This window comes from Trachinotus anak, unplaced genomic scaffold (assembly GCF_046630095.1).
Source record: "Trachinotus anak isolate AG129_WGS33_773 ecotype Australia unplaced genomic scaffold, CSIRO_AGI_Tana_v1 ptg000002l, whole genome shotgun sequence".
Lineage (NCBI taxonomy): Eukaryota > Metazoa > Chordata > Actinopteri > Carangiformes > Carangidae > Trachinotus > Trachinotus anak.
The window spans coordinates 22,569,812-22,594,500 of NW_027273853.1; the positions used below are offsets into that span (position 1 = coordinate 22,569,812).

Sequence of the window (24,689 nt, forward strand, 5' to 3'; positions counted from 1 at the left end):
TGCTTATTGTAGTCTGGTTCTGTGTGTTTGTGTGTTTTCCTGTGTGTGTGTGTGCTTGTGTGTGTGTGTGTGTGTGTTTTACTCACTGCCTCCTGGTCCCTCTGTGTCTCCAGGAAAGATGAAAACTCCACAAGTCGTAGTTTGGTGGTGCCGATGGAGCGACCCTGCCACGCTGGCTCTCTGTGTGTCTGGGCTGTAGTGGGAGGCTCGTAGCCTAGACAACACACACACACACACACACACACACACACACACACACACACACACACACATTCTGTTTAACCTCACTTCACCACTGTCATCATTCACAATCATGCTATTTAACAGGGTTAGCAGCAATGCTAGCATTATTCTTTGCTGCAAATGTGTAAAATTTATGCCATTACTGAGGTCTCATGGACAAAGCCTGACTGCGGTGACGGGCCCTCGCTGAAGAACAGTTAATGAAAGTAGATGTAAAATGGTGACAATGATGAGGACACGGTGTAATCCCTTGGGGGCTGACTGACAAACCATTTACAGAAGCCTCTCTCCTCTTGTCATTTAGTTTCATGCTACTGCAACTGTCAGCTGCCATCATCCACTTTCAGTTAAATGTCCAACCCTGCAGAGACCTCGCTGACTTGTTTTCAAGGAAAGATCAACAATGGAGGGAAGTCAGGTGACAAGTGGCCTTCTTAAATTCCCAAAGAGCTGATTTTGTAGGCAGATATTCCCACTAGAACCAGCTACTTAGTTGATTCCCAACCTGTGGGGCGGGACCCACTGGTGGGCCTCGAAGGTATTGCCAGTGGGCTGACAAACCATGTGCAAAACAAGTACAATTTTGGTGAAAGCATATATAAAACAATAAAAATAAAAATAATGTTCTCAAATGTTTTAAAATGACCTTTAAAAACATTTTAAAAAATTCTCGTATTAAGACCCATTATTGTGATAAGCCAATGATAAGAATATTTTGTTAGCACTTTACTGTCAGGCCACATCATATACTAATTTGTTATAGAGTCCTGAATGAATGCTAAAACTTAGACAGCATGTTAGCACTTCTCTGGTCCTGAAGTCTATTAGTTTTTTTGAATGGGGTTTTTTTTAGATGATGGAAATAAGGTCTCTGGTTAACACAAGCTCAAGACATTTCAAGTTTTATTCTACAACATAAAATATGGCATTAAACAGCCTAGTTGTGATATTTTTCTTAAAAAGACCGGTTGCTAACAAGTGGCTAAATGAGACGACAGAGGTTGTCGGGGATGTTAAATGTCAGCATCCTGAATAATCATCAGTCCAATTTTACAGCCTTGTTGTGTTTATACTCGCTTTTGCAAACTGTGCTTCTTTTCTGCAGTAATCCAAAAGGCAATGTAAAAATCCCTTTTGTATCGTCAAGGGAACCAGAGTGACACTGACATGGCCTACAAAACACATCATCCCTGCGGCACTCTCTCTCAGTCTGATTGCATACATGGAAACAACTGGAGTATCAAAATTATTAGCAACAGGAAGCATAAAAAGGAAAGAGCGTCATGAGACAGATGGTGAATCAACATGTGAGCTCCCCTGTAAAAGAAAAAAGAAAAATTCAGCTTCCCCTGCTTTCAGTTCAGTCCTGGATGTTCCAGCATTGTTATTAAAATAAAAAGTGTTCTGAGAACGTATTATTTGGCCTCTGTATTGTTATGGGGTCAGATGTGGGCCGCCACATTGTTGAGATTTTCAAGTGGGCCAGGAGTTGGAAAAGGTTGGGAACCACTGCATTAGACACTACTTTTTCTTCACGCTATTTCAGCACTTGCTGAGTCATTTTGAGCTCCTGCGCACCATTACAGAAAAGGTACAGAGCTAGGTAACATTAGCCAGCACTCTGGCCCTGTTCAGACGTGGTATTAACAGCCATCCTGAGTGATCCGATCACAAGTGGACAGTTCTGAGTATGTGTGCTCACACCTGGCTTTAAAATGTGTCACCACATGTGTCTCTAGTGACCACCTGTGATTGGTTCTCACCTCCCTGCTTCATATTCAAATAAAAAGGTGTGTGGTGTTGTTTTTAGGCAATATGACAGATTCGTTGTCAATGAGCTCCTGTGTATCCTGCGAATCAATGTGTTGCGCACAGTTGTAAGGTGAGATAAGGTTTTAACCATTAGAAATAGTAAAATATTTTCGGTTTATTATGAAACTGTGTTGGGACTAATTAGACTGTGGCAGAGGACGTCAGTAGAGGGGGCGGTCCTTCAATGTGGCCAGGACACATTTGCCACATGTGGTCCAGACCACCTCTGAATGTGATCAGATCTCAAATGCGTCCCGAATGCATCTTGGGTGCGTTCACACCTGTACTTAGAGCTGTCAACTTGTGATCAGTTCACTCAGGGCGGATGTTAATATCAGGTCTGAACAGGGCCTCAGACCACATTCAGAGATGGTCTGGACCACATGTGGCCACAGTGTGAACACAAATGCGTCCTGACCACACTGAAGGACCGCCTCCTCTACTGACGTCCTCTGCCACAGTCTAATTAGTCCAGTCAATGTTTCATAATGAACCTAAAATATTTCCTAATGGCTAAAGCCTTATTTTACTGTGGCTGCATTGACTTGCTCAACTCCTCCGTACCGCTCTCTCTCCTTCTCTCTCTCTCTCTCACTCACTCACTCACACTAAATTGTACTGTTAAAGAGTAGATACATTATTCATTATACGTGATGTAGGGTAAGTCAGATGCACCTCATTTTCTCTTTTTGACCGCTTCATAAGACAAACCTCAAGGTACACTGCAGATCTGGGCTCTCAGACAGAAAGAGAAACCGCCCTGCAGAGAGCAAGCTGCCTAAATGGCAGGAGAGACGGCCGCCTGTCCGCTTTACAGAAAGGAACTAATTGCACTATGGTCCCTCTCACCTGAGATTGTGGTGGTCCCTACTGTCTGCACATTGTAGGCTTGCTGAGAGAACGGCTTGATGCTGAAAGACAAGAAAAGACGGGCAGGAGAGCATTGAAAAGGCTGAAAGAAGAGACACAGTCAGTCAGGACCAATCACAATGTACAGATGTTATAGAGAGGAATCTCTTCTGTGTCTTGTGTGAACAGAGGTCAAGAGTGTCTCGGAGTTCAGTACCATTTACTACCATTATCATCATCATCATCATATGCTTGTGTAACAGCATCTGACAATGAAATGAGCAGGGTTTGAACGTGGAGCACAATGATGCCTCTAGTCAATGTGATTCAGAATGTAATGTAAGACATGAAAGGCAGCAGCAGAACGAGTCCGATGAATCTGAACCTCTGGTTCTTCGTACAAACAATAAATTCAGTTACAATTTTCCAAGATGTGGAAAGACAGATTCCAGACATCAGTCGTGTGAGTCAGCAGAAATCCCACCGATGGCTTCTCTAATATTAACTGAGATTATTTGATGTTTATTTTATTTATTTTTGTGACATTTCCATCTGCTACAAACAGGAAAATGTGTCCACATCCTTAAAAATGGAAACTCCAGCCACCTGCTCTGTCTTTTAAAAGTCAGACTTCACACACATTACATGGGTAAACTGCATCACCTTTCTTTTAGCCTTGGAAACTCTGTTACAGTAACAGCAGCCAAAGGTCTTTACTGATAACTGACACAGATGTGATCCCACAGGTACTGAATCTGAATGTCACTTTACCTGATATCAGGTATATCAGCTCCTGACAGGATCAAACTATTGAGATGATCACTGTGTCAGATCAGACAATCGTCAGCTGCGTCAAAATTTAAAAAAATCTTGTTTTCTAACCACTTTTCCTTTGACCTCGATGGACTACGTCATGACATCAAGAAAAAATGTGAGAGAGACTTGGGAAAAGACGACTGACAGACTCCGACTGCTCTTACTTTTTTTTTAAACCAACTTTATATGTATTTATAACACATGGGCGATAAATACTCTTAACCACAAAAATTAAGTAAACACGATTGAAATGTTGAAATAAGATAACATGAACAGAATACACAAGTAGAGAAAGTTTAGCCATTAAAATAATAACAGGGACTTTAGTGCATGTCATGACCCTACTCTGTGTCCCTTTCCCTGTTATTTACCACATTCCAATAAATAAAGGGTCACACATGCCCGAAAAAATTACTTTAAAAAAATAAATAATAAGTTAATAAAAATAGGGAACTGAACAAGGGGCCAGAACGAATTATATTCAAACATAAGTATGTAGAGTTTCCTGGCATAGGCGCTTTTGAGAAAATGCATTGTTACTGCATTACACAAACATAACAACATTTATGTAGTTTTTTTTTTTTTATGTTTCTACATTTAAATGGCTCTGCCTCAAGGAATTGTGGGACAATTAAAAAAAGGGCTGACCCTTAAGGTGAACTGAATTTAGTTTACTGACACTATAAGTCATATATTAACCACTAATGTCCCAAATCAAAGCAGTGACACATCTTAAAGCTGAAAATCAGTAACAAAGTCAGATATTGTGCATGAGATGAGTGAGACTTACTCTTCTGCAGTGGAGCTGGACTGTCCCCCAGGGATCATCCCCTGCCACAGCTGAAAACACACACACACACACACACACACACACACACACACACACACACACACACACACACACACACACATTAATACAGTGAACTGAGGCTGCAAACCGTGAATGCAGTACACTGAGTATGTGTGTTCCTGTGTGTGCATCAGGACACAAACTGAGCATATGTGGTGTCCAGATTGTAGGGGGAAAAAAATCCTTATTATTATTCATGTCCTTGTGTTTCCTGTATTTATTTGAAGAGAATACATGTAAACACAGCGTGGTTGTGTTACCTGTGGGTTGCCAGGGAAGCTGGCCCGTACTATCCCAGGCAGGAGCTTGCTGTGTATGGCAGTGGCAGAGACGATCTGAGCTGAGGACATGGAGGAGATGCTCTGCAGAGCTTTCTCCTTGGCATTCTGGTCCTGCGCGTCAACAGACACACACATTGACACCATCATCACTGGGAACACACTTCACTGCTGATACACAGCGGCAGAGTGAGAGATGAAAAGCAGGAAGATATTGAAATAATTTGAATTATCTTGAGTAATGGAACCTAAAATCCTACAGACAATCAAAGCTTGAGGAGGAAAACTCAGAACCAGCCTGTCATTATCTAACCATCATTATCCAACTGGTTGCGATCAGACTGGCGTCTCCTGCTACATTATGATTACACAAATTAACATACAGCAATTTGAGTAAACTGCCCAAAATGAAGCGGCTCATTAAGCAATAGTACAACACACTGGAAAGCAGCAGTGGCACTTAGAAATCTGAGGCTTTGTTTGTATGTTTTAACAGAACTTCAGAGATAAAACTTGTTCGACAGACAATAAAACGCTGATTGAAAAAGCTGGGGGGGATTTCAGTAAATAGTGTTCGGGGACTTTGGGGAATAAAACAAGAAACTATTTACAAGAGTCCCAGTGTTTTTGTTGATGATCTTGACAATCAGTGCTCTGTAGGCAGACCAAAGGCTCAGCCCTGTCTGCTTTGGTATTTAACCTTTCAAGAGATTCCTGCTGGAGGTGTCTCACCTGGTTCACACTCAAATCTAAGTTTGACCTTGCTTTGCTTTTCTAATTATAACCAAAAATCCGTGTCTGGCCACATGTTCTCATGTCTAAATCCTGTTTTGCCTGAAACTGTCTCTCAAGTGACATGAAGGAAAATACCTTTCTCTATGTGTGTGTAGTTTGGGTGCAATGATCTGGAGGAAGTCATAGCAACAACAGTGATGCAGCAGAGCTACATGTGCTTCAGACAACACAGTAATCTGGTCACTCATCACTGTTATGGGCTGTTACCTCAGGGCAAACAGTTACATACAGCAGATTCACAGCAACTCTGAACTTGTGGCAGTATTATTGGTAACATCTGAACTCACAGTAATATTAAACATGAGGCAGAAAACATCAGAATGAAATGGAATAACAGGCTGTGCAATAGCTGGGGAGGCACTAATTGGCAGCTTCACTCAAGTTAATTGGCACTGAGAGAAATCTCTCCTCCTAGGGGAGGTAATAACATTATAGGAGGTACTGAGATGGGAATCATACTGGATTCTCATATTAAATACCAGGAACCATATGGGTTTTATAACATCCTTGACCTGAACTCATCTATTGAAACGACCGTGTTTTAGTTTTAATGGGAAATCGAACAGCAGGGAAAGATCTTACAACACATTCAAATGAACAGAGATACTGTGTAGCATGTATTTATGTGTGTCTATGTATGTGTGTGTGTGTGTGTGTGTATATATATATATATATATATATATATATATATATATATACATATACATACATATATATATATATATATACATACATACATACAAGGCCAAAAATGAGCACTCAGCCTCAAGCCCATTGGTGCCTACTGAAGACATACATCTTTATCCTTAAAGAGCCGGATGTTGTAGTTTTTACCAAACATTTACAATATACACATTTTAGTTTTTTCTAGTGTGTATTTTCAGCATCAGGACAATGTATGTGGAATCAAAATCGACTACAGAATATAATTTCATCATAACACTACACAAACAAGTGACATATCAGCGTTTGCTTTACAGGTAGTACTTGTTGGTGGGATGAATTCATTTGGTATTTTCATTGGATTTGCTGACAATCAGAAACAACAGAACCCATTGAGCCATAATAATAAATATTTCGTCGTGATCCCTCTTTCGTACATAGTTTAGAATTTGTGCAGTTGCACAATAACATCTTTGAATACATAGTTTAACTAAATATAGTGTATAATATTACATTTTCATTCTGCCAATGTCCCATTTTTTATAACAAAAGGTCTTTTTCAAATATAATTATGCACATATACTTTGTCATCAATAACACATTAGTGTTCTGTGTTAGACATATTTTACGACACTGACACGACTCATGAGTGATGCTATTACTTTAAATCAGCAATCTGTCATTTAGCTGACGACTGCAAACATCAGTTCAGTCCTCGCTTTGTTCTGACTGCTCCTCTTGGAAAACAAGCGCTCCTGTGTTTCCCTACATGAAGTTAATTACGACCAACAGTGAGGGAGAACAAGAAAGGAGAGAGGGGGAGGAGACACGGAGGGTAAGAGATTAATAGACTGAAAGGAGGGTGAAGAGAAAGTGAGAAGAGGAGGGGAAGAGGAGGCGAGCAAATGAATGTATGTAAGAGAACGATGGGATGAGGAGGAGGAAACAGGAGGGGGTGAAAAGCTAAACAGGCCTAATTAGACACCTAGGATACTGGAGTCACTGTGACAGGCATCCATCCAGTCTCAGGGAAAAGTTAACAAGCAGACTGCTCCTGTGTAGTATGTGGTGTTGTTGAGACAGCTAAATGATTCCTGTTGCTTCTGTGTGGTTCAAGACTGTTCAGTTTGTCTGTAGGTGGAGGAGCTTTTTCTGTCTGTTCATTTATAGTGATAATTAGTGCTAATTCTCACTGATCAGCTGTGTTTAGTCCTAAAAACCACCACTTCCTGCTCACCAGGAAAAACAAAAAAAAACATCATCCTCTGAGCGTAAATGTTGTAGATTACAACACCTCTTACCTTTAGTTTGGACTGAAACTCCCTGGATTTTCTTCTGGCTAAGACCTGAATATGACTGGATACCTAGAGGAGAGGAGAGGAGAGGAGAGGAGAGGAGAGGAGAAAGGAAGGGAGAGGAAAGGAGAGGAGAGGAGAGGAGAGGAGAGGAGAGCAGAAAAGAAGGGGGAGTTGGAGGGTAGAAAAGAGAGGAGGAAGGACCAAACAGTGAGTTGCCATGGTTATGAAAGGACTGTTGCCACACTGGAAGGGTACTCTCTCTCTCTCTCTCTCTCTCTCTCTCTCTCTCTCTCTCTCTCTCTCTCTCTCTCTCTCTCTCTCTCTCTCTCTCTCTCTCTCTCTCTCTCTCTCTCTCTCTCTCTCTCTCTCTCTCTCTCTCTCTCTCTCTCTCTCTCTCTCTCTCTCTCTCTCTCTCTCAAACACACACACACACACACACACACACACACAAACATTACTCCCCTGACAACAGTGAATAGACCCATCTATGCACATCTTTTGAGAGAGCAAAAAGACACCTGGGAAAACAGGCCAAGAACTGAGATACTAAGATTACACTGTATGCAGATGGTTCCTCTTTATGTGCCGTCAGAAAATCTAAACGTGTGTATATCAGAGGATAAACTCTACTCTCTTTCTACTCGTTTTACTATTCAGAAGCATGAAAGCCCTCTTACATTTCTACATTATATCAGCCACATACACAAGTCACACTTAACCTCCACATGGGCAGAAAATAGAGAAGAACTTCTGAACTAGCTCTTGAGCTAAAGCCCCATTAGCAATAACGCTGAGCAGAGTCTGAAAAGAGTCAGAAAGCAGCATCAGTGTCAGTCAGTAAAAGTCTCTCAGGGACAGCAACAGCCTGTAATAACATGCTTCTGTGGTGGTTAATGTTGGAGGAATAGTGTGGCTGCTTACAATGGACGTTCTTAAAATTGCAAAAGAGGAAAAAACTAAAAATAAGAACATAAACCTCAACAATATGTCATTTCTCAGCCCATGAAAATGTGTGTATATACTTCATATAGGGCTGAACAATTTGGAATTGATTGAGTGCAATATCCAAATTTGATAAAGGTAAAATGTGTCACAACAATACGAAAATACAGAAACGAACCAGTGAGGTGCTACAGAGATACAGAGATGCCCCTGGCCCAAAAATCTTTTGGTGTAGACCCCAGCAAAAATCACATCATCAAATGAAAATGAAACGCAAAAATTTCCATAAAATTGTGACTCATATCACAATATCTGCCAAAATAAATGCAATATGATTTATTTACTTATATACTGTATATCTACATTATTGTATAAATCACACTGAATCTAAAACAAAAAATAAATATAGCATGTTTATGTGTTCACATTTGTCTGTGGGGGGGTATATATATGTAAAACTATCAGGGCAATTTCAATTCAATTTAATACTACAAACGATGGTGATAATAACTTATTACATTAATGGGAAAACAAGCCAAATATTATTTTGACATAGACAAAAGGCAGAACTAATCAGCGATCACTCTGATGATCATGGATCACCGAGATCAACCCTTCTATTGAACACAGCCAAAGTGTTTGCAGGTGAATGTCGGTCTAATGGAACAAAACCACCCAACCTGGCAACACTGGTGTTGACCCATAGCGGCAACAAGTGTTGAACATTTGGGGAAAAAAAATAAGATGAAACACAAAACCCTAGGGATCCTGTAAAATAATATCAGCCAAGGTTGTTGTGTTGAACCACCTGTAGTAGTTTTACTTTTCTCCTAATGTAGAAAACAGAAACATTAAAGCATTTAACAGGTGCAGCTTTAAACTTCTTTTTTTTTTTTTTCTTTGACCAAGCTCTGACCATCACGGTTCAGCTTCACAACCATTCTTTTCATCACTGCAGTTAGCACCATTTCCCTCATTACCCCGGTATAATGTGATATGCTGTGATGCATACTGCAGACGCTTTGATTGGACTGCACTCTCTCATCATTACCTGTTTCCTCGTCCGCGTCTTGCCTGTTCGGAGCTTGATGTATCTGGCTATCAGCTCATTTCGGCCTGGAGGGAAAAGACACAGAACATGCTGATGAAACGCTATGCATGCTGTTTTCTCTCTTAACACACACACACACACACACACACACACACACACACACACACACACACACACACACACACACACAAGACCCTATTTGAACTCTTTCTTTCTCACAGACAATCAGACAAACAAGCAGAAATCATACGACCCTGACAAACAACTTAGTGCCTGATTTAGTGCTGTTGACCCGGCGACCTTGTGACGTGCAGTTTCACATAGTAGCACCGTAATCACCGATACCCCTGTTGAGCCCTCTCACACACACACACACACACACAAACCCACACACACACACACACACACACACACAATCACACACGCCACAGCCCTGAATACACATGACCCAACAATACAGGCATTCATGCAGACCGGCCGTCCCCTGATTAAAGGAACCAGCAGGCCAGCTGTACCCATGCTTATGTGTGTGCACATATGCGCCCGCGACCACGCACTCACACATACACACACGCTTACAATGCTGAATAATTCAACCCATTCAATAGGGAGCACAGCAGACTCAGCATGACCTGGCTAGTATAAATTAGTGAGGGAGACAGAGAGAAAAAGAGAAGCAGAAAGCCCCTGTGTTACACCCAGAAAACCTGTTACAGAGAAGAGTGTTTACACATTTTATCTGTGTCCAACCCAGTGGCAAACACAGACTAGTCAACAGATTAACAGTGCTGCATTGCAAGGCTGACCAGGTTATGACTCTAGAGCCGTACAAATTCAAAGATGGCAGTGCATTTACAATGTTTTGTGAAATTAAGTCATTTAAGTCTTATTTTATTTGCTAACAAGCAAATTTGTGGCTCAGTTTGCTTTGGTTTGTCTCCTGGTCCGTTTTCTGTTGCAACCAAGTGGAAAACCAAAGTCAGGCCAGCTGGCCAACTGATGGTCAAGATCAGCACAAAGCCAAACCTCTACACACTACCCAAATGGCTCACAACAATAGCCCTAACTAACTAGCAGATGGTGTGTGTGCCTGTGTGTGTGCGTGTGTGTGTGTGTGTGTATGTGCGTGTGTGTGTGTTCTGACCAGTCCCACTCTCACTGAGATAGAGAGCTTAGACTGATAAAATCTACAGCTCCCCATGCAGGTGTTTTCCTTCTAGCAGTCAAAAGCTGCAACTGACGTCAACACACACACACAAAAACACACACACACAAACACACATACATGTATATACATGCATGAGTGCCAAGACACACATACACACAGAGACACACACACACAGACACACAGAGTGGGTCCTGGCTGCGGAGGCTGACATCTGACTCCAGAGGGGCCAGCTGGTCTTTCTAGGAGGCTTAACGGTGAATTATCATCCTTCACTAACCCTGCGGCACACATCCCTCACTCTCGCCCTCCCTCTTTCTCGAAAACTCTTCAGCACACACACACAAACACACACACAGGCCCTCCCCTCCCTCCTTTTCCCTCCCTCTTTTCGCCCTTCCATCCATCCTCTGCTCTGGCTGTTCCCTTTTTTTCCCTCCACTGTCCCTCTAGTAGTGAATGGGCTTCCCTCCTGGTCCCTCCCTCCTCTTCTCTCTGTCGCTCCCTCCCTCTCTACTTGCCCAGTGAAAGACTTCAAGGCCAAAGTCAGATGGTCATTAACTGTGACGAACAGAAGTACCCCCCCCTCCCAAACCCCAGACCTCCAGGCTGTAGCTGCTCTCTGTGCAAGCAGATATTGAGGAGGACGACAAAATAAAAAATGATTCAGTTGACAGTAAATGCGAAAATGTGGTGACGAGATGCAGAAATTCAGATAAAGTGATTGAAATGCATTACTCTCTACTGTGTACTAGAATCAGAGGATCATGTTATTTGTCACGTGTCATTGAAAGAGCGTGGAAATACCTGAGATCAAATAAGCACTTAGCGAATAAGTGCCTTTGTACTTAGGCTTTTTTTTCCCTCCTTTCCTGTACTTTAAAAAAAAAAAAAAAAAAAAAGCATCACTGTGGTAGTTTGCTGTTGTTCACCACAGTCTGTTAGCAGTGTGATTAAGAGCTTCAGCTGCTTCATAGAAAAGCTTGAAACCCCTTTCAGAGTAAGGTCAGAGCCTCGCTGACTGTACTCGCTAACAAGACTGCAGTGGAGTGGTGCACATTGTTGTGTAGCCTGGGAGGACCACAGGGGCCGAACTCTGGCCCCCGAGCCTGGCTTCAGAAACGGCAAATGCAACGTTACTGAGTGCAGGACAGCTTAAGTGTTTCTAAATGTTTTTTTTCCTCAGCTCTGGTGCTCTGTTTTGTCTTCTCAGGTGCACTTGCTGAGCTCCCCAGCGCTCCTGCTGACCACACAGTTAATCATTCGTTTATAATAAAACAAGCTGCCACTCCCTTTAAAGAATAACTAAACCCTGGGAATCATTCGCTGCTGACTCAAATAGCCGGTGACATCACCTTACAGCGAAGACCAGCCAACAGCAGTGACTGTGGCCAGGTCTGACTCACTATAAAAGAAGAAAACCTTTTACAGTTTCAAATTGAATACCAGGTTTCCAGGTGTGACGGTGGAATAGATTTTAAACTCCCTTTTTTTATACCAACTGATGGGTCTGCACAACATATAAACACATCAGTTAAACAATTTGTTTAGTATAGTTGTGTCTTTGTATATGCTGGTCATTTCATTGTGTAATGCAATACAGATTGCACTCCATGTATTGTCTGTATAGGATATTTATATATACACTCATGAATGTTATGATGTTCAGTTTTTAAAGAGGTGTTGAATCAACTGAATGATCATATTGGAGGCTGCAGTTTGCGCCGCTGTTACATATTCATCGTAACCACTTCAAAGGGTGATGAAATGTCAACGTTGTGTTTACAGTTCTACCCTTTAATGGCCAAAAAAATGAACATGATAAACTGCTCAGTGCCTGAATAAAATGTTTCTTTTGACACTGAGCACTGATGTCAGTTCTACATACAATCAGTTTGTTCACTCCCAATCACTTCAGCGCAATCAATGCAGGTCTTCACTGATTACCTTTGAAAGTTAATCATTGTGACTCATTGTGCTGGTGATCAGTCTAACATAGTGAGTTTATTTTAGTGGCCCAACCAACACTGACTCTAGTAACATCGCTCTGTGCAGCTCCATCTGCAGCCACAACACTTCACACAACTTTTTACACATATGCACAGACGCCGATGTGTAAAATCAGTTCACTTTTAATTCCCATGTTCACCTAAGAGAATGTGTTACTTTATGTAAACATCAGTTCCTTCAAAATAAATCACATTTTGTCTCCTTTGTAACACTGTTAGCATGTCGCCCACAAACAAACAAAACATCAGCTGTGGTGAAGGATGTGATACAACACCTCCACTTAGAGGAAATTCAATTCTCGTTGACACTGAATGGAAGGTAGGCATGTTTTATCCAATATCATGACACCGAATAAGACACTTTAATACAGCATATACTAAAGATGTCTGAAAAATACTCACAGTCTATGTCAATGCCACAGCCTGCACCTCCTCCACTGTCTACTACATACTGTAGTATGTCTGTACTACATCTGTTTTAAGCATGTCCCTGATCCGGAGCTTAACAGACGAGGAAGGTTCAATACCAATTAAATGACTTTTATATTTGTCCAGTAGATCCATACCATGTGTGTGTAGGGGACAAAGCCACTGCCCATTATATTGTACCACTGATGTACCTTTGCCAAGGATAATGGTGCTATTATTCACCTTTTCATTCGCTCTCCCTTTTATACACATCCATTTATGATTTTTCCTGCGCTTCTCTCCTGCTAAGTTCATCCTGGCACTTTGGCACATTTTCCTTCTTTCTTTTCTGTTTCAGTCCATTTCCCTGTAAGCAGTGGGGGGTATTTTTAGACCCACATATGTCCCCTAACCATCAGATATTACCTCTTTCTATTCTGTAGGACTACTCACCTGCCACTCATTTTACCTTAATATAATACCCAAGGAATCCACAAAACCACCATTAATGACAGGGTTGGGTTTGAATAGCAAGGAAAATAATGCCAAGTTTTTAAGGTAAGCCCAAGGTTGTATGCTTACAGTAAGTTGCTTTTGTGTAAGTAGAAAAACATCACTATGCTTTTTTTCATAAGAAAGAAAATAAATAGAGGCTCCTTGTTTCTCTAAAGTCAAATGAAACAGCACGCATGAATAAAAATGTGAGCCTGTCCTATTCTGTGTGCATCATGAGCCAAAAATAAGATCTAAGAACGAGATACTGTTTCATAATTCTGGTCTGCACAGATGTTCGAGCAACGATTAAAACCCCCTCGCCAAACGCTGCTCATCCCCCCTTTTCGCCATTTCGCCTTTCCTGCTCTGCCTCTGAAAACAGACACTGTCTAACCTAATTAGGTCACCGTGATAAAAAATGTCAACAACCTGAACACAGAGTCAACAAGGTAAACAAACGCGCTGAACATGCCGCTGGGGCAGAGGACAGGATGAGACTGATTGATCAGCAGTGGATCAATAACACAAAAGGAGCTTGAACGGGAGTTTAAGTGTGACCTCTGCATGTCAGGGGGCGTGCAGCTGCCCGATATAAGTACACTGTATGTGTGTAGACATGTGTGCCAATAACATACTCTTGTAAACTTTTGTTTACTTTTGTTAACATTAGCATGAACGGCTGTTTATTTATCAGTCTGGAAGACACGTTGTGAGTCCTCACCAAGAGCTGTCTCCAGAGGTGGAAAGCAACACCAATATTCATTCTTGTCTCTATGATGTCTTTTCTTCTACTGGAGTTGGATCGCTAACCAGCTAGCCCCGGTCCATCTCGTCACTTTCTAATAGCGACTCACTGCAGCCTCCAACCTGCCGAGACGATGTGGCGCTGCTCAGAGGACATATTATCACCACCTTGCCTTATTAACGCAACAATGGCTGAAGCTCTTGTCAAGCGACGAATACCACTACTTGCAAGAAACCACGTACAGCAGAGAAAACTTACATATAGCACCTTTAAGGGAAATCTTAAGACTTTAGACAATAGTTTGCTTCAACTTTCCGACCGGTTTTCAAAGACCCTTCCTTTCTTATTTCAACACACCTGCATGCACAAAGATGGGTCATTAAAGCTGCATTCATTGATTTTTTTTGTTTTTTTTTGTTTGGTCACTTAGGGGATGTGCAACAAGATGTAAACATGGACTTATACTTATCATCTCATTGAGTTGTTGTGGCTAATGTCAGTTAAGCTTCCTGCTGCTGGAAACGAGGTTGAGAGAAAGGTCTTTGAGAGTGAACCAAAACATTAAAGTTGAGGCCATAAAATCAAAACAATGAGCAAAAGGATGCTAAAACATTCCCTGGGGCTGCCAGGTGGATGGTAATGGTCTGTGGATTGTGTGTATATAATAATACTGAAACTGTAAGTGCAGCTTTAAAGAGATGGTCTTCCAAGATCGCCCTCACTAATGCTGCTGTGACCTAATGGGAGATGTTCAGCAATCATGATTAAACTCTTCGGGTGTCCACAAAGTTTTGGCCATGTAATGAGTGTGAGTGTGTGTGTGTGTGTGTGTGTGTGTGTGTGTGTGTGTGTGTCCATCAAGGTTCAGAGGCAAGACTTCAATGGAAAAAAAAAAGGATCTAATATCTGGGATTTAATTTAATACTAAAACTCATGCAGTATGAGGAAATCACTAGAGTGCACTAGAGAGAGAGAGAGAGAGAGAGAGAGAGAGAGAGAGAGAGAGAGAGAGAGAGAGAGAGAGAGAGAGAGAGAGAGAGAGAGAGAGAGAGAGAGAGAGAGAGAGAGACGCAGCTGGTGGCAGCCAGAGGACCATCTGTTCATCACTCTATTAGTTCTCTCTCTCTCAAACACACATATGAACACACACACACACACACACACACAAATACATAGACTCTCGCTCTCAGTGTCAGGCTCATTCACACATACACATGATGCACATATAGTGTTCCTCTATTTCCTCTGTTTTACAGTTTATCTTGCTTTACTGTGTCTCTGCCCTTTTAGACGGGCCTCTCACTCTCACACTCTCTCTCTCTCTCTTTCTCTCACACACACACACACACACACACACACACACACACACACACACACACACACACACACACAGCCATCTACACAGTCATTCTCAGGTCTGACACACCACAGCAAACACTTGGATGTGTTTATAACACTGTGCAGGGATGTTACATTCTGCCACTACACACTGTGTAAATTAGTCAACAATAATAATTGTTCACACTCTATATATGGTTGAAGCACTATATAAATGCACAAACAAAAAGTTTATTTATTGGTCATTTAATCACTTAATTGATCTATAGAAAATTAATGAACAACTTTGATAACTGATTTACAGTAGCTTCAGAAAGTATTCAGACCCCTTCTCTTCAAAAACATGTTTTTAGTTTTAGGTTTTTTTTACAAATTCACCAAAAATTAAAAACCAAATTCTCTCATTTACAAAAGTTTTCAGGCCCTTTGCTGCAGCACCAAAATCTGTGGTCTGCTACATCATCTTTGGTTTAATTACCCTTCAGTTGTGCCTAGAACTTGACTGGAGTTCACCTGTGGCAAACTGAACTGATTGGACATAGTTTAGAAAGGCACACACCTGTTTGTACAAGGTCCTGCAATGCACACTGCACATCAGGACAAAAACCAAACCATGAGGTCCAAGGCATTCTCTGTAGACTTCTACGATAAACCATTTCTAAAGCTTTAAGGAGCTCAGTGGCCTCAATAATTGTGAAAGGGAAGAAGAACCAGCAGGACTCTTCCTGAATAACCTGGTAAGAATGTTCTTGGTCAGGGAGGTGACCATGAACCCAGTGGTCACAGAGCATCAGAGGTCTTCTGCAGAGATGGGAGAACCTGCAGGAAGATTCTTTGGTCTAATGAGACAAAAATTGAACCGATGTCTGGCAAACACCAGACACGTCTGGGTGGGTCTCTGAGTGCACGCAACCTAAGACTGGGGCAACAGTTCACTTTTCAGTGTGACCCAAAGGCCACAGCCAAGACAACCATGCAGTTGCTTCAGGACGAGTCTCTGACTGACCTTGATGACGCAACCAAAGCCCAGATTTAAACCCTAAAGAACGCCTGTAGAGAGACTCTAAGCTGTAACTGCTGCCAAAGGCATCTCAACATCGTACTGAATTAGGACTCTATTAGTAGTATAGATTACTTTTGTAAATGAGGGATTTTTGCAAAAATTTGATAAGAATATGTATTTATTTTGTCATTATGAGATATTGAGTGTAGATCGATGGGCAAAATGGCAATTTTATCCATTTATAATGAAATCTACAAATCAAAATGACGTGTGCAGAATGTGAGTGAGTCTGAATACTTTCTGAATCCAATAAAGCTTCTCCAGTGTAAGAATCTGCTGCTTCCTCTGTTTTACATAAATTAAATTCAATATTTTTGTTTTTGAGACTGTTAGTTGAACATTAACAGTCCAAAACTGTCCAATTATGGACATTTTTAAAGCTTCCTTTCTTCGGTGACAATCAAATCACTCACCGTACATCTTTCCCTCGTCCGACAGTATAATCTTCCTCCTTCCGCAGGGCGGGTAGATGGCCAGGGCCTCCTGGAAACTTTGCTCGATGTCGGGGCTCCAGACCCCCTCAGGGTCCCCGTCCATGGTCTTGTCCCCTCCTGAGTCACTCAGTCTGTCCATGTCCTCCCCAGGGCTCTCACTGCCGCTCCAGCTACTGCGATCCATACTGGCAGCTGTACTCAGCACTAATGCTAATGGTTTGATTCCAAGTAGGTGCTGTGATACAAAACTACTGGTAAACTCAAGTTAATGCCAGTGGTAATAAGTAACTTCCAGTGGGGCCAGCCAGCTGTGAGCAACTAGAAACTGAATGCTAATACTAAATGTGGCTTCAACAGTAGTGATCCCAAATGCTAACTACCAATAATAATACTGAAGTGGCCGACGTCTGGCTGTAGAAAACTCAGCAAGCTGGTCCGATATCCAGCACCGGGCAGCAAGAACCTGAAATGAAAAAAGAAAAACAGAAAGATTGTATCATTTCCTTAAGTTAAGACTGTTTTCAAAACATAACTCTTGACATACATGCTCCTCTCTCTGCTGCCCAGTCTGCAATTCATGCCGAAATTAAGTCTGGATTTTTCCAAAAAACATATTTTCTACCTTCTGATCAACATGTCGTAAGCCTGTATCCCAGCTGCTACCGCAAAATTATTGCTTCTTCTCAAGTAGGAAATTGCCTATTTTTGTTAAACTGTTGTAGTAGCCTTACATGAAATCCACATGCACATAAGTAGAAGTGAAACAGACAGACAGACAGACAAACAGCCACTAGCAGATTTAAAAAAGAAAAAAAAGGAAAAACTGAAAGGGGCTTGCCAGCTGCCTACAATTCTTCTAAAATCCCCCACAGTAAACAACAGGGTTGGCGCAGTACATACCACACTCACACAGCAACATATGCACGCACGCACACACACACACACACACACACACACACACACAATTACAGTGCCAGCTCCTTGGGCGAACACATGTCATTTTGTCTAGTCTTCTACTGTTCACACTTCCCATGCACTGTCCCTCACCACAGCCTGCACAAGCCTGCAATGTGAAGTGTATGTGTGTGTGTTTGTATTGTGTGCATGTGTGTCTGCCTGGCTAATTTTAACACAATTACACTTGACAGTGTGCACACGCACACATGCAAATGAAGCATGCAGAGCAGCAGGCAACATTTTGGACACATTTTAACCCCGTCCACACACTTGAGCTCGGCTCACAGAGTTTTAACACCTGAGGGAAAACACTGCAAGGCCACAACAATAACATCTGTTGGCTCAGACTCACAGGCATGTGTAATGAATGGGATCTACTGGTTTTACTAGAGTTTGTCCTCCGGTTCTCTCTTCATGCTTATTCTATTCACCCACGTTTCCGTTTCCTCTCCAACTTACCACCCTTGCTTTCTTCCCCTCTTCCCTCCCCCAGCAGTTTTCCATTCAAACAAGGATTCATTCATCCAGCAGGCTGTATGGTTGACCAGCAGCAAGATTTGTTCCCTCTACACCAAGAGTGACTGTGTTTGTGAATATGCTACTGTGTGTGCTAAAAAGAAGTATCCTTCACACGTAATCTTTGTGATTATCTCTGATTCAAACTGAAATTTTAATTTAAATTCCAAACAGTGCAGTGAAACCCAATTCTGTCTGTCTATCCATATGCTCGGTATGGTGTACACGATCAACATTAGACAGAATTATGTTATAATAAAATATGCTACTGTTGTTTGAGCATTGGAGATTCAAGAAGGATGATAACGTGAAGAGCTGAAACAATAACAGGTTTTTCAACTCTCAACTGCCTTTTAAGGCTTCCTGGGGAGAGTCTCTGATCATGACAACATTTTTAATTTTCTTTACGTGTCATACGAATAGAGGTCACACAGTGTGAAAAATTCAAAGAGAAATATCACCCTCCTGTGCACTTCCCTACAGCTCTATGTAGCCTTTTAGTGACCTGCAAAAGATCTGGTGATAAACCTGTGGCAAACTACTTGTCAAGCACCATATGACAAACTTTGCTATAAGCTGGTGAAGATACTGGAGCGTTTCGCAGCTAAAGAGCTAGATACTTTCCGCAGGAGTTGGCATAAAACATGACTCTAGATCATTGCTAATGTAGCTCCATGGCTGTAAATGGGAATTGATTTTATGTTTTGATTTTTTTTGCAAACATGTCAGCCACTGCAACTTCATAAAGTGATGCCAGTATAGTTTCAGCTGCCCCAAGGTGCCCCCAAAGCAGAGACTTTTACCCTTTTACACCAAAATTAGCAGGTATAAGTGTGTTTTTTTTAAACAGGGGTAAACCCGATGACAAAAGCCAATTGACCCCTTTGCCACCGCCAGTCGAGTTTATCTTTCTGTTCAGACTGAGGACACACACAACTGCAAGGAGCGATCACATGCACTTACACGGACGCAGTGGAGAGAGAGTGAGCTGCTAGCTGCCGTGCAAACTGGTCAAACGGATCTGTCACGTCTCATCCCCTAATCAGTGCTCCTGCAAAAGTGTCGGAGCCCCCGTGTGAAACGCTTTCATTGGTGACTGTGTTTTTGAAACTTATTTTTGGGGCTCAACTTTCTTTAATCCCCGAGCTCAGTGTAGCTGCAGTGTTTCTGGTTTAACAGCACCGTGCTGGACAGGGGACAGGTGGGTTTACTGTGGTTGTCCTCTGAAAGATGTTTCAGAGGATAAAGGGGCGAAAATTAGCATGTTCACCCAGTTGTTGTGTTTACATCAATGCCGATCACAGCCAGATCTGATAAATACCAGTGTCCACTGCAGAGTTATTTGATCCAAATGTACATGAGGGTCTTGATCTACTCTCCTCTTGAGTCAGTTATGACCTCTAAATCACCAAAAAATTATCAATTTCAGCACAAAAGCAGCCCTGCATATTAAAATAATCTTTTATCGTTTCCCTCAGAAATAAAATAAAAAAACTTGAGGTTGCGAGTCAGATTAAGGTTACGGAAACATTTTTTTTTCACATGATATGAATATCTCTGCAATTTACTGCAGAACCATTCAGAAAACATTTGACCTCTTTGAATACCTATACTGAAGCAATGACAATGAACCACCTTCACTTAAAATTCAAGGGGCTTTAAATTCAATTTTTAAATTGTCAGAGCTTCATTTTGTCTCTATAGTACAACTACAACACGCAAGAGTGCTATTTTTTATACAGTGCAACGGCCTTCAAAAAACCAAACTCAGCCTGAGTGGCTGCTATTATTACACTTCAGTGCTCTACATGTGGGTACATTGAAACTTGAATACTGCTTAGAAGGTCGTACATTTCTTTCAGCTTTATCACTGTGATGCAAATTCCTATAATCCTCAACAGATTATGATAGATAGACTTTCTTTGGATTCTGATAAGAGTTTGCATGAACTACTGTAATACAGTATATAACTGTTTCTGTAAACATAGGACATGCAAATGTTATAATAAATCCTGTTGTGTAAGCTAGTCAACCTCAGTCTCGTTTGAAGAGACTGAAGTATAGTTGCAGGTTGGAAAGCCACAACAATGAGCTGAAAAAAAATCTATGAAGGCAGTCAGTTGGGTGGTTGATTGCAGGCGCTTTGAATTTTATTGATGCAACCTGACATTCTCATAATCAATCAGCTGTTTGAAACTAGCTTGTAGTTACTAAGTACCTAGGAAGGACTTCACACATAAACTTTGTGGTGGAGGTTTCATGTTAAATAGGACAACTACATTGGCTTCGGGAAGTATTCAGATCCATACACTTCATTGATTCGTAGATTTAATTGCGAAGGGATAAAGCTGCCAATGTTTTCCCGGCAATCTACACAGGCTAACAAAGTGAAAACATGTTTTAAGATTTTTTTTTTTTTTTATTGAAACTGAAATCTGTTATTTGCATAAGTATTCAGACCCTTCATTCAGTACTGTCTCTAAAAGCTTTGCAAAGCTGGATTTGGCAGTTTATCCCATTAAACCTGCCATCCTCAGGTCTCTCCGCAGATGTTCAATGGGTTTTAAGTCAGGGCTTTGGTTGGGCCACCAATTGCATACTGGAGCAGGTTTTCTTCAAGCACCTCTAAGTATTTGGCTGCATTTGTTCTCTTGGTCCCTGCCACTGAGAAGCACCTCTATAGCATCATGCCGTCACCACCATGCTTCACCATAGGGATGATATTAGCCAGGTGATGAGCAGTGCCTGGCATTCACCAGACATGTAGTTTGGAGTCCTGCTCAAAGAATTCAATTTTTGTCTCATCAGATTTTTCCTCATGCTCTCAGAGTCCTCTAAATGCTGTTTGGCAAACGGTGGGCTGTCATATGCCTTTTTCTAAAAGTAGCTTCTGTCTAGCCACTCTACCATAAAGGCCTGATTGATGGAGTGCTGCTCAGATGGCAGGTTAGCCCATCTCTGCAGAGGATTTTTGAAGCTCTGTTAGAGCGAATGTCCTGAAGAAACAAAATGGTTTTATACCCTTGCTCTGATCTATGCCTCACCACAATTTTTTTCTACAGAGAGATCTACAGAGTTCCTTGGCACTGTGGTTTGGTTTTCGTCCTCACATGCAGTGTGAATTGTGGGACGTTCACACTTTCACACTCCATATACTTTTGTAAACGATAGGGGAAAAAAAAGAAAAAAAAATGTTTTCATTTTGTCCTTATAGATTATTGAGTCTAAACTGATGAGAAAGTGCAATTTAATCCACTTAAAATTTAATTAAAATTAAACACAATAAAGTTTACCATATGTGAAGGGGTCTGAGTATTTTCTGAAGCCTCTGTATAAGGGGCCCTGTAGCAGATGGACACTGGAGAGAGACATTAGTCGCACAACAATCAACTGACTACTGGGTGACTCCTCTGCACCATGGGTGCCCCTCCTCGGTGTGTCTCTCTGTCACCAGGCAGGCCCGGGCCACTCCAGCCAGGACAGCAGGCTTCATGGTGTCAGTGCCAGCCCTCAGGAGAATACACACAGGGCATCCAGCCACAATCCTGCAGCTGCCTTGGACTCTCATGCTCTCCCTCTGTGTCGCTTTTCTTCCTCTCTCACATCGTCTTATAGCACTTACTGCCTTCCACCACACGCCAACTACACGTATGTGTTTATGTACATGCAGTGTGCATGGGTCTAAGCCTCTGTATTTTTAAAAGCAAGCCAGCGAGGTTGTTATGAAATGTAAAGCAACCAAAGGGAGGGAGAGACCTGGGTATGTATGTGCAGATACATGTGTGTTTGTGTCAGCGGGGGTTGTGTTGGGATATAAGTTGACTGTGTTATCAGTCCCCTCACTGATTCTTCTACTGGATCATTCTAGGGCATCTCTTTTAACCACTTCCAACTTGCGCGCACACACACACACACACACACATAGGTTTTATACAAGGGGATTTTCTCATAATCCTCAAAGTAAACGTTGTTCCACTTTATGGTCCTTTGAAACCCAAATAGAATTATTCTGCATCTGATGCAATATTTCTTGTTTGTTTGTCATTCATTTTATTTTATTTTTCGATCAAGGACCAGAAGACACAACACTCATCTTTTACTCATGTGCAAATGTGACTGAAGCGTTCGATGTCGGAGCAGATTCAGGGGTGCTTCATTTATCATCCCACTTTAACAGCCGCCGCCGCGGACACATCATTTGCAAGGTGAGATCATTCAAGTTACACCTCATGTTATTCAAACCGTTAAAATATATTTAAGTGTATGATTTCAGCCCAACCTGATGTACTGTCTGTCCCTGAAGTCCTCATTTGAAACACATCAAACATGCATAAAACACTATTTTTCATTTTTTTTCACTTTTGCTGAACTAGTTCGTGTCTTACAGATAACTAAACTTTTGATATGTGATATGTGTGACAGTTGATATTTCCAGCTCTGTTTTGTTGCTGCATATGTAATCACCTGCTTGGTCTAAAAGGATCCCAGGCTGCATAAGAGCTGCAGCGTCAAAGCCCCACTGTATAGTGATGAATGGGATTAATAATATGGTGTGAGAGGTCTGCAGTCTTACACACACAGTTGCAGAACAATCTCAAACATGCGATGGACAACTGGTTCATGACGGCTCCTGTTAGCTCATATTCATATCAAAAACATGGATATAGCATCTGTCACATGACCAGTTAACCCTGAATATATTGATCTTTATTAGCTTCTTGCAGATGCATGGCGTATACGGTGTGAGAACAAAAAGGCTAAACTATTTTAAGGTAATTTAGAAACAGTGTCTCCATTGCACAGTTTATCCTGACAAGTTCAACTGAGTAAGGGATCCATATGAAGATTGTTGTTTATATTATGTGTTCGTGTGACCAGATATATTGTAATCTGATTTTTGAAACTCCTAAATATCGCGCTAACTATCAGCCTTAAATGTCCACTATCAGTTTGTTATACAGTTGGATTTTTTGTAATTCCATGCTTGCTAGCAGTCCTCTTCTTTGCTGCCATCTACAGCACATTTCTGCGTTTCTTTGCGTGTTACTGCCGATAACTGTCTATCAGCAGAGTAGCCTGACACCAAAGGCAAGAATGTTTATCACATTCTTCACATCCCTGTTTGCATGCATGATACAAGCAACAGGCAAACCGACTTGTAAAAACAATGCACCTAGTGCCCCTGTAGTTAAAAAACCACCGGGTACCTTCAGAATTGACACACAGAGAACTATCACTGGAACACGCTGGTAAAAGCATCTGTTAATGAAGTATTTGCGCAGATTAAATGTTTAGGGTATGGGTGGGCGACCTGACCATCTTATATTGTGGACGATCTTATTTCGTCAAATGATCTACTTGTAGACATTTCATTTTAAAAGTTAGATGGTGCTAACCAGCCCACAGGTAACTATTAGCCCACTAACTGAGGCTGGCCACGGCATGGAAATGTGCAAATCACAACTTCCAGTCAGGACCTTCAGAATAAAATCAGAGTATAAAGAGGATGTAGAGATTTGTGAATTGGGCCTTACACCTCCAGTTGAAAAGATAGGCTTTGTGCCCAGGCAAACTTATGCACAACTGATCATGTGATCACATTAGTTCAACTAAATCTGATCATGGATTACGATTCTACCTGAAAAGATTTTCATATGATCTTTTGGCCAGTGGTGTAAACACCACTATCCAATTCAGTACAATTATCTTAGAGCCATTAGAAGAACTGAAATTCAGGAGTGGATCTGATCGAGAGCTGTTGGCACACGGCTTCTCAAATGCATTCAGAGTGATCACTTTTAGCTTTCTTACTCACATTTGATCGTGGTACACCAACCACTGCTACACATATAAAAAAGAAAAAAAACCTCACATCAGCACAGTTAGAGAGGAGGAACTGTGGCAATTATTTGATACTTTGCCTTGGGTACCAGCTTCAAATCTTTATGCAACTCGTTTGGCT

General features: G+C 41.5%; 1 protein-coding gene across 1 annotated transcript in view; it reads right to left on the bottom strand.

Moving 5' to 3' along the window:
- The window catches only part of tead1a (TEA domain family member 1a), a 45,854-nt gene that overhangs the window by 11,689 nt on the left and 9,476 nt on the right, over positions 1–24,689 (bottom strand). Inside the window, exons 2-8 of the mRNA XM_071506386.1 lie at positions 17,234–17,717; positions 9,598–9,662; positions 7,608–7,670; positions 4,831–4,962; positions 4,511–4,560; positions 2,905–2,966; positions 87–214 (exon numbers count right to left, since the gene is read on the bottom strand). Of these exons, the coding sequence (XP_071362487.1) occupies positions 87–214; positions 2,905–2,966; positions 4,511–4,560; positions 4,831–4,962; positions 7,608–7,670; positions 9,598–9,662; positions 17,234–17,438 (705 nt within the window). The 5' untranslated portion in view covers positions 17,439–17,717. The remainder of the gene's footprint in view (positions 1–86; positions 215–2,904; positions 2,967–4,510; positions 4,561–4,830; positions 4,963–7,607; positions 7,671–9,597; positions 9,663–17,233; positions 17,718–24,689) is intronic.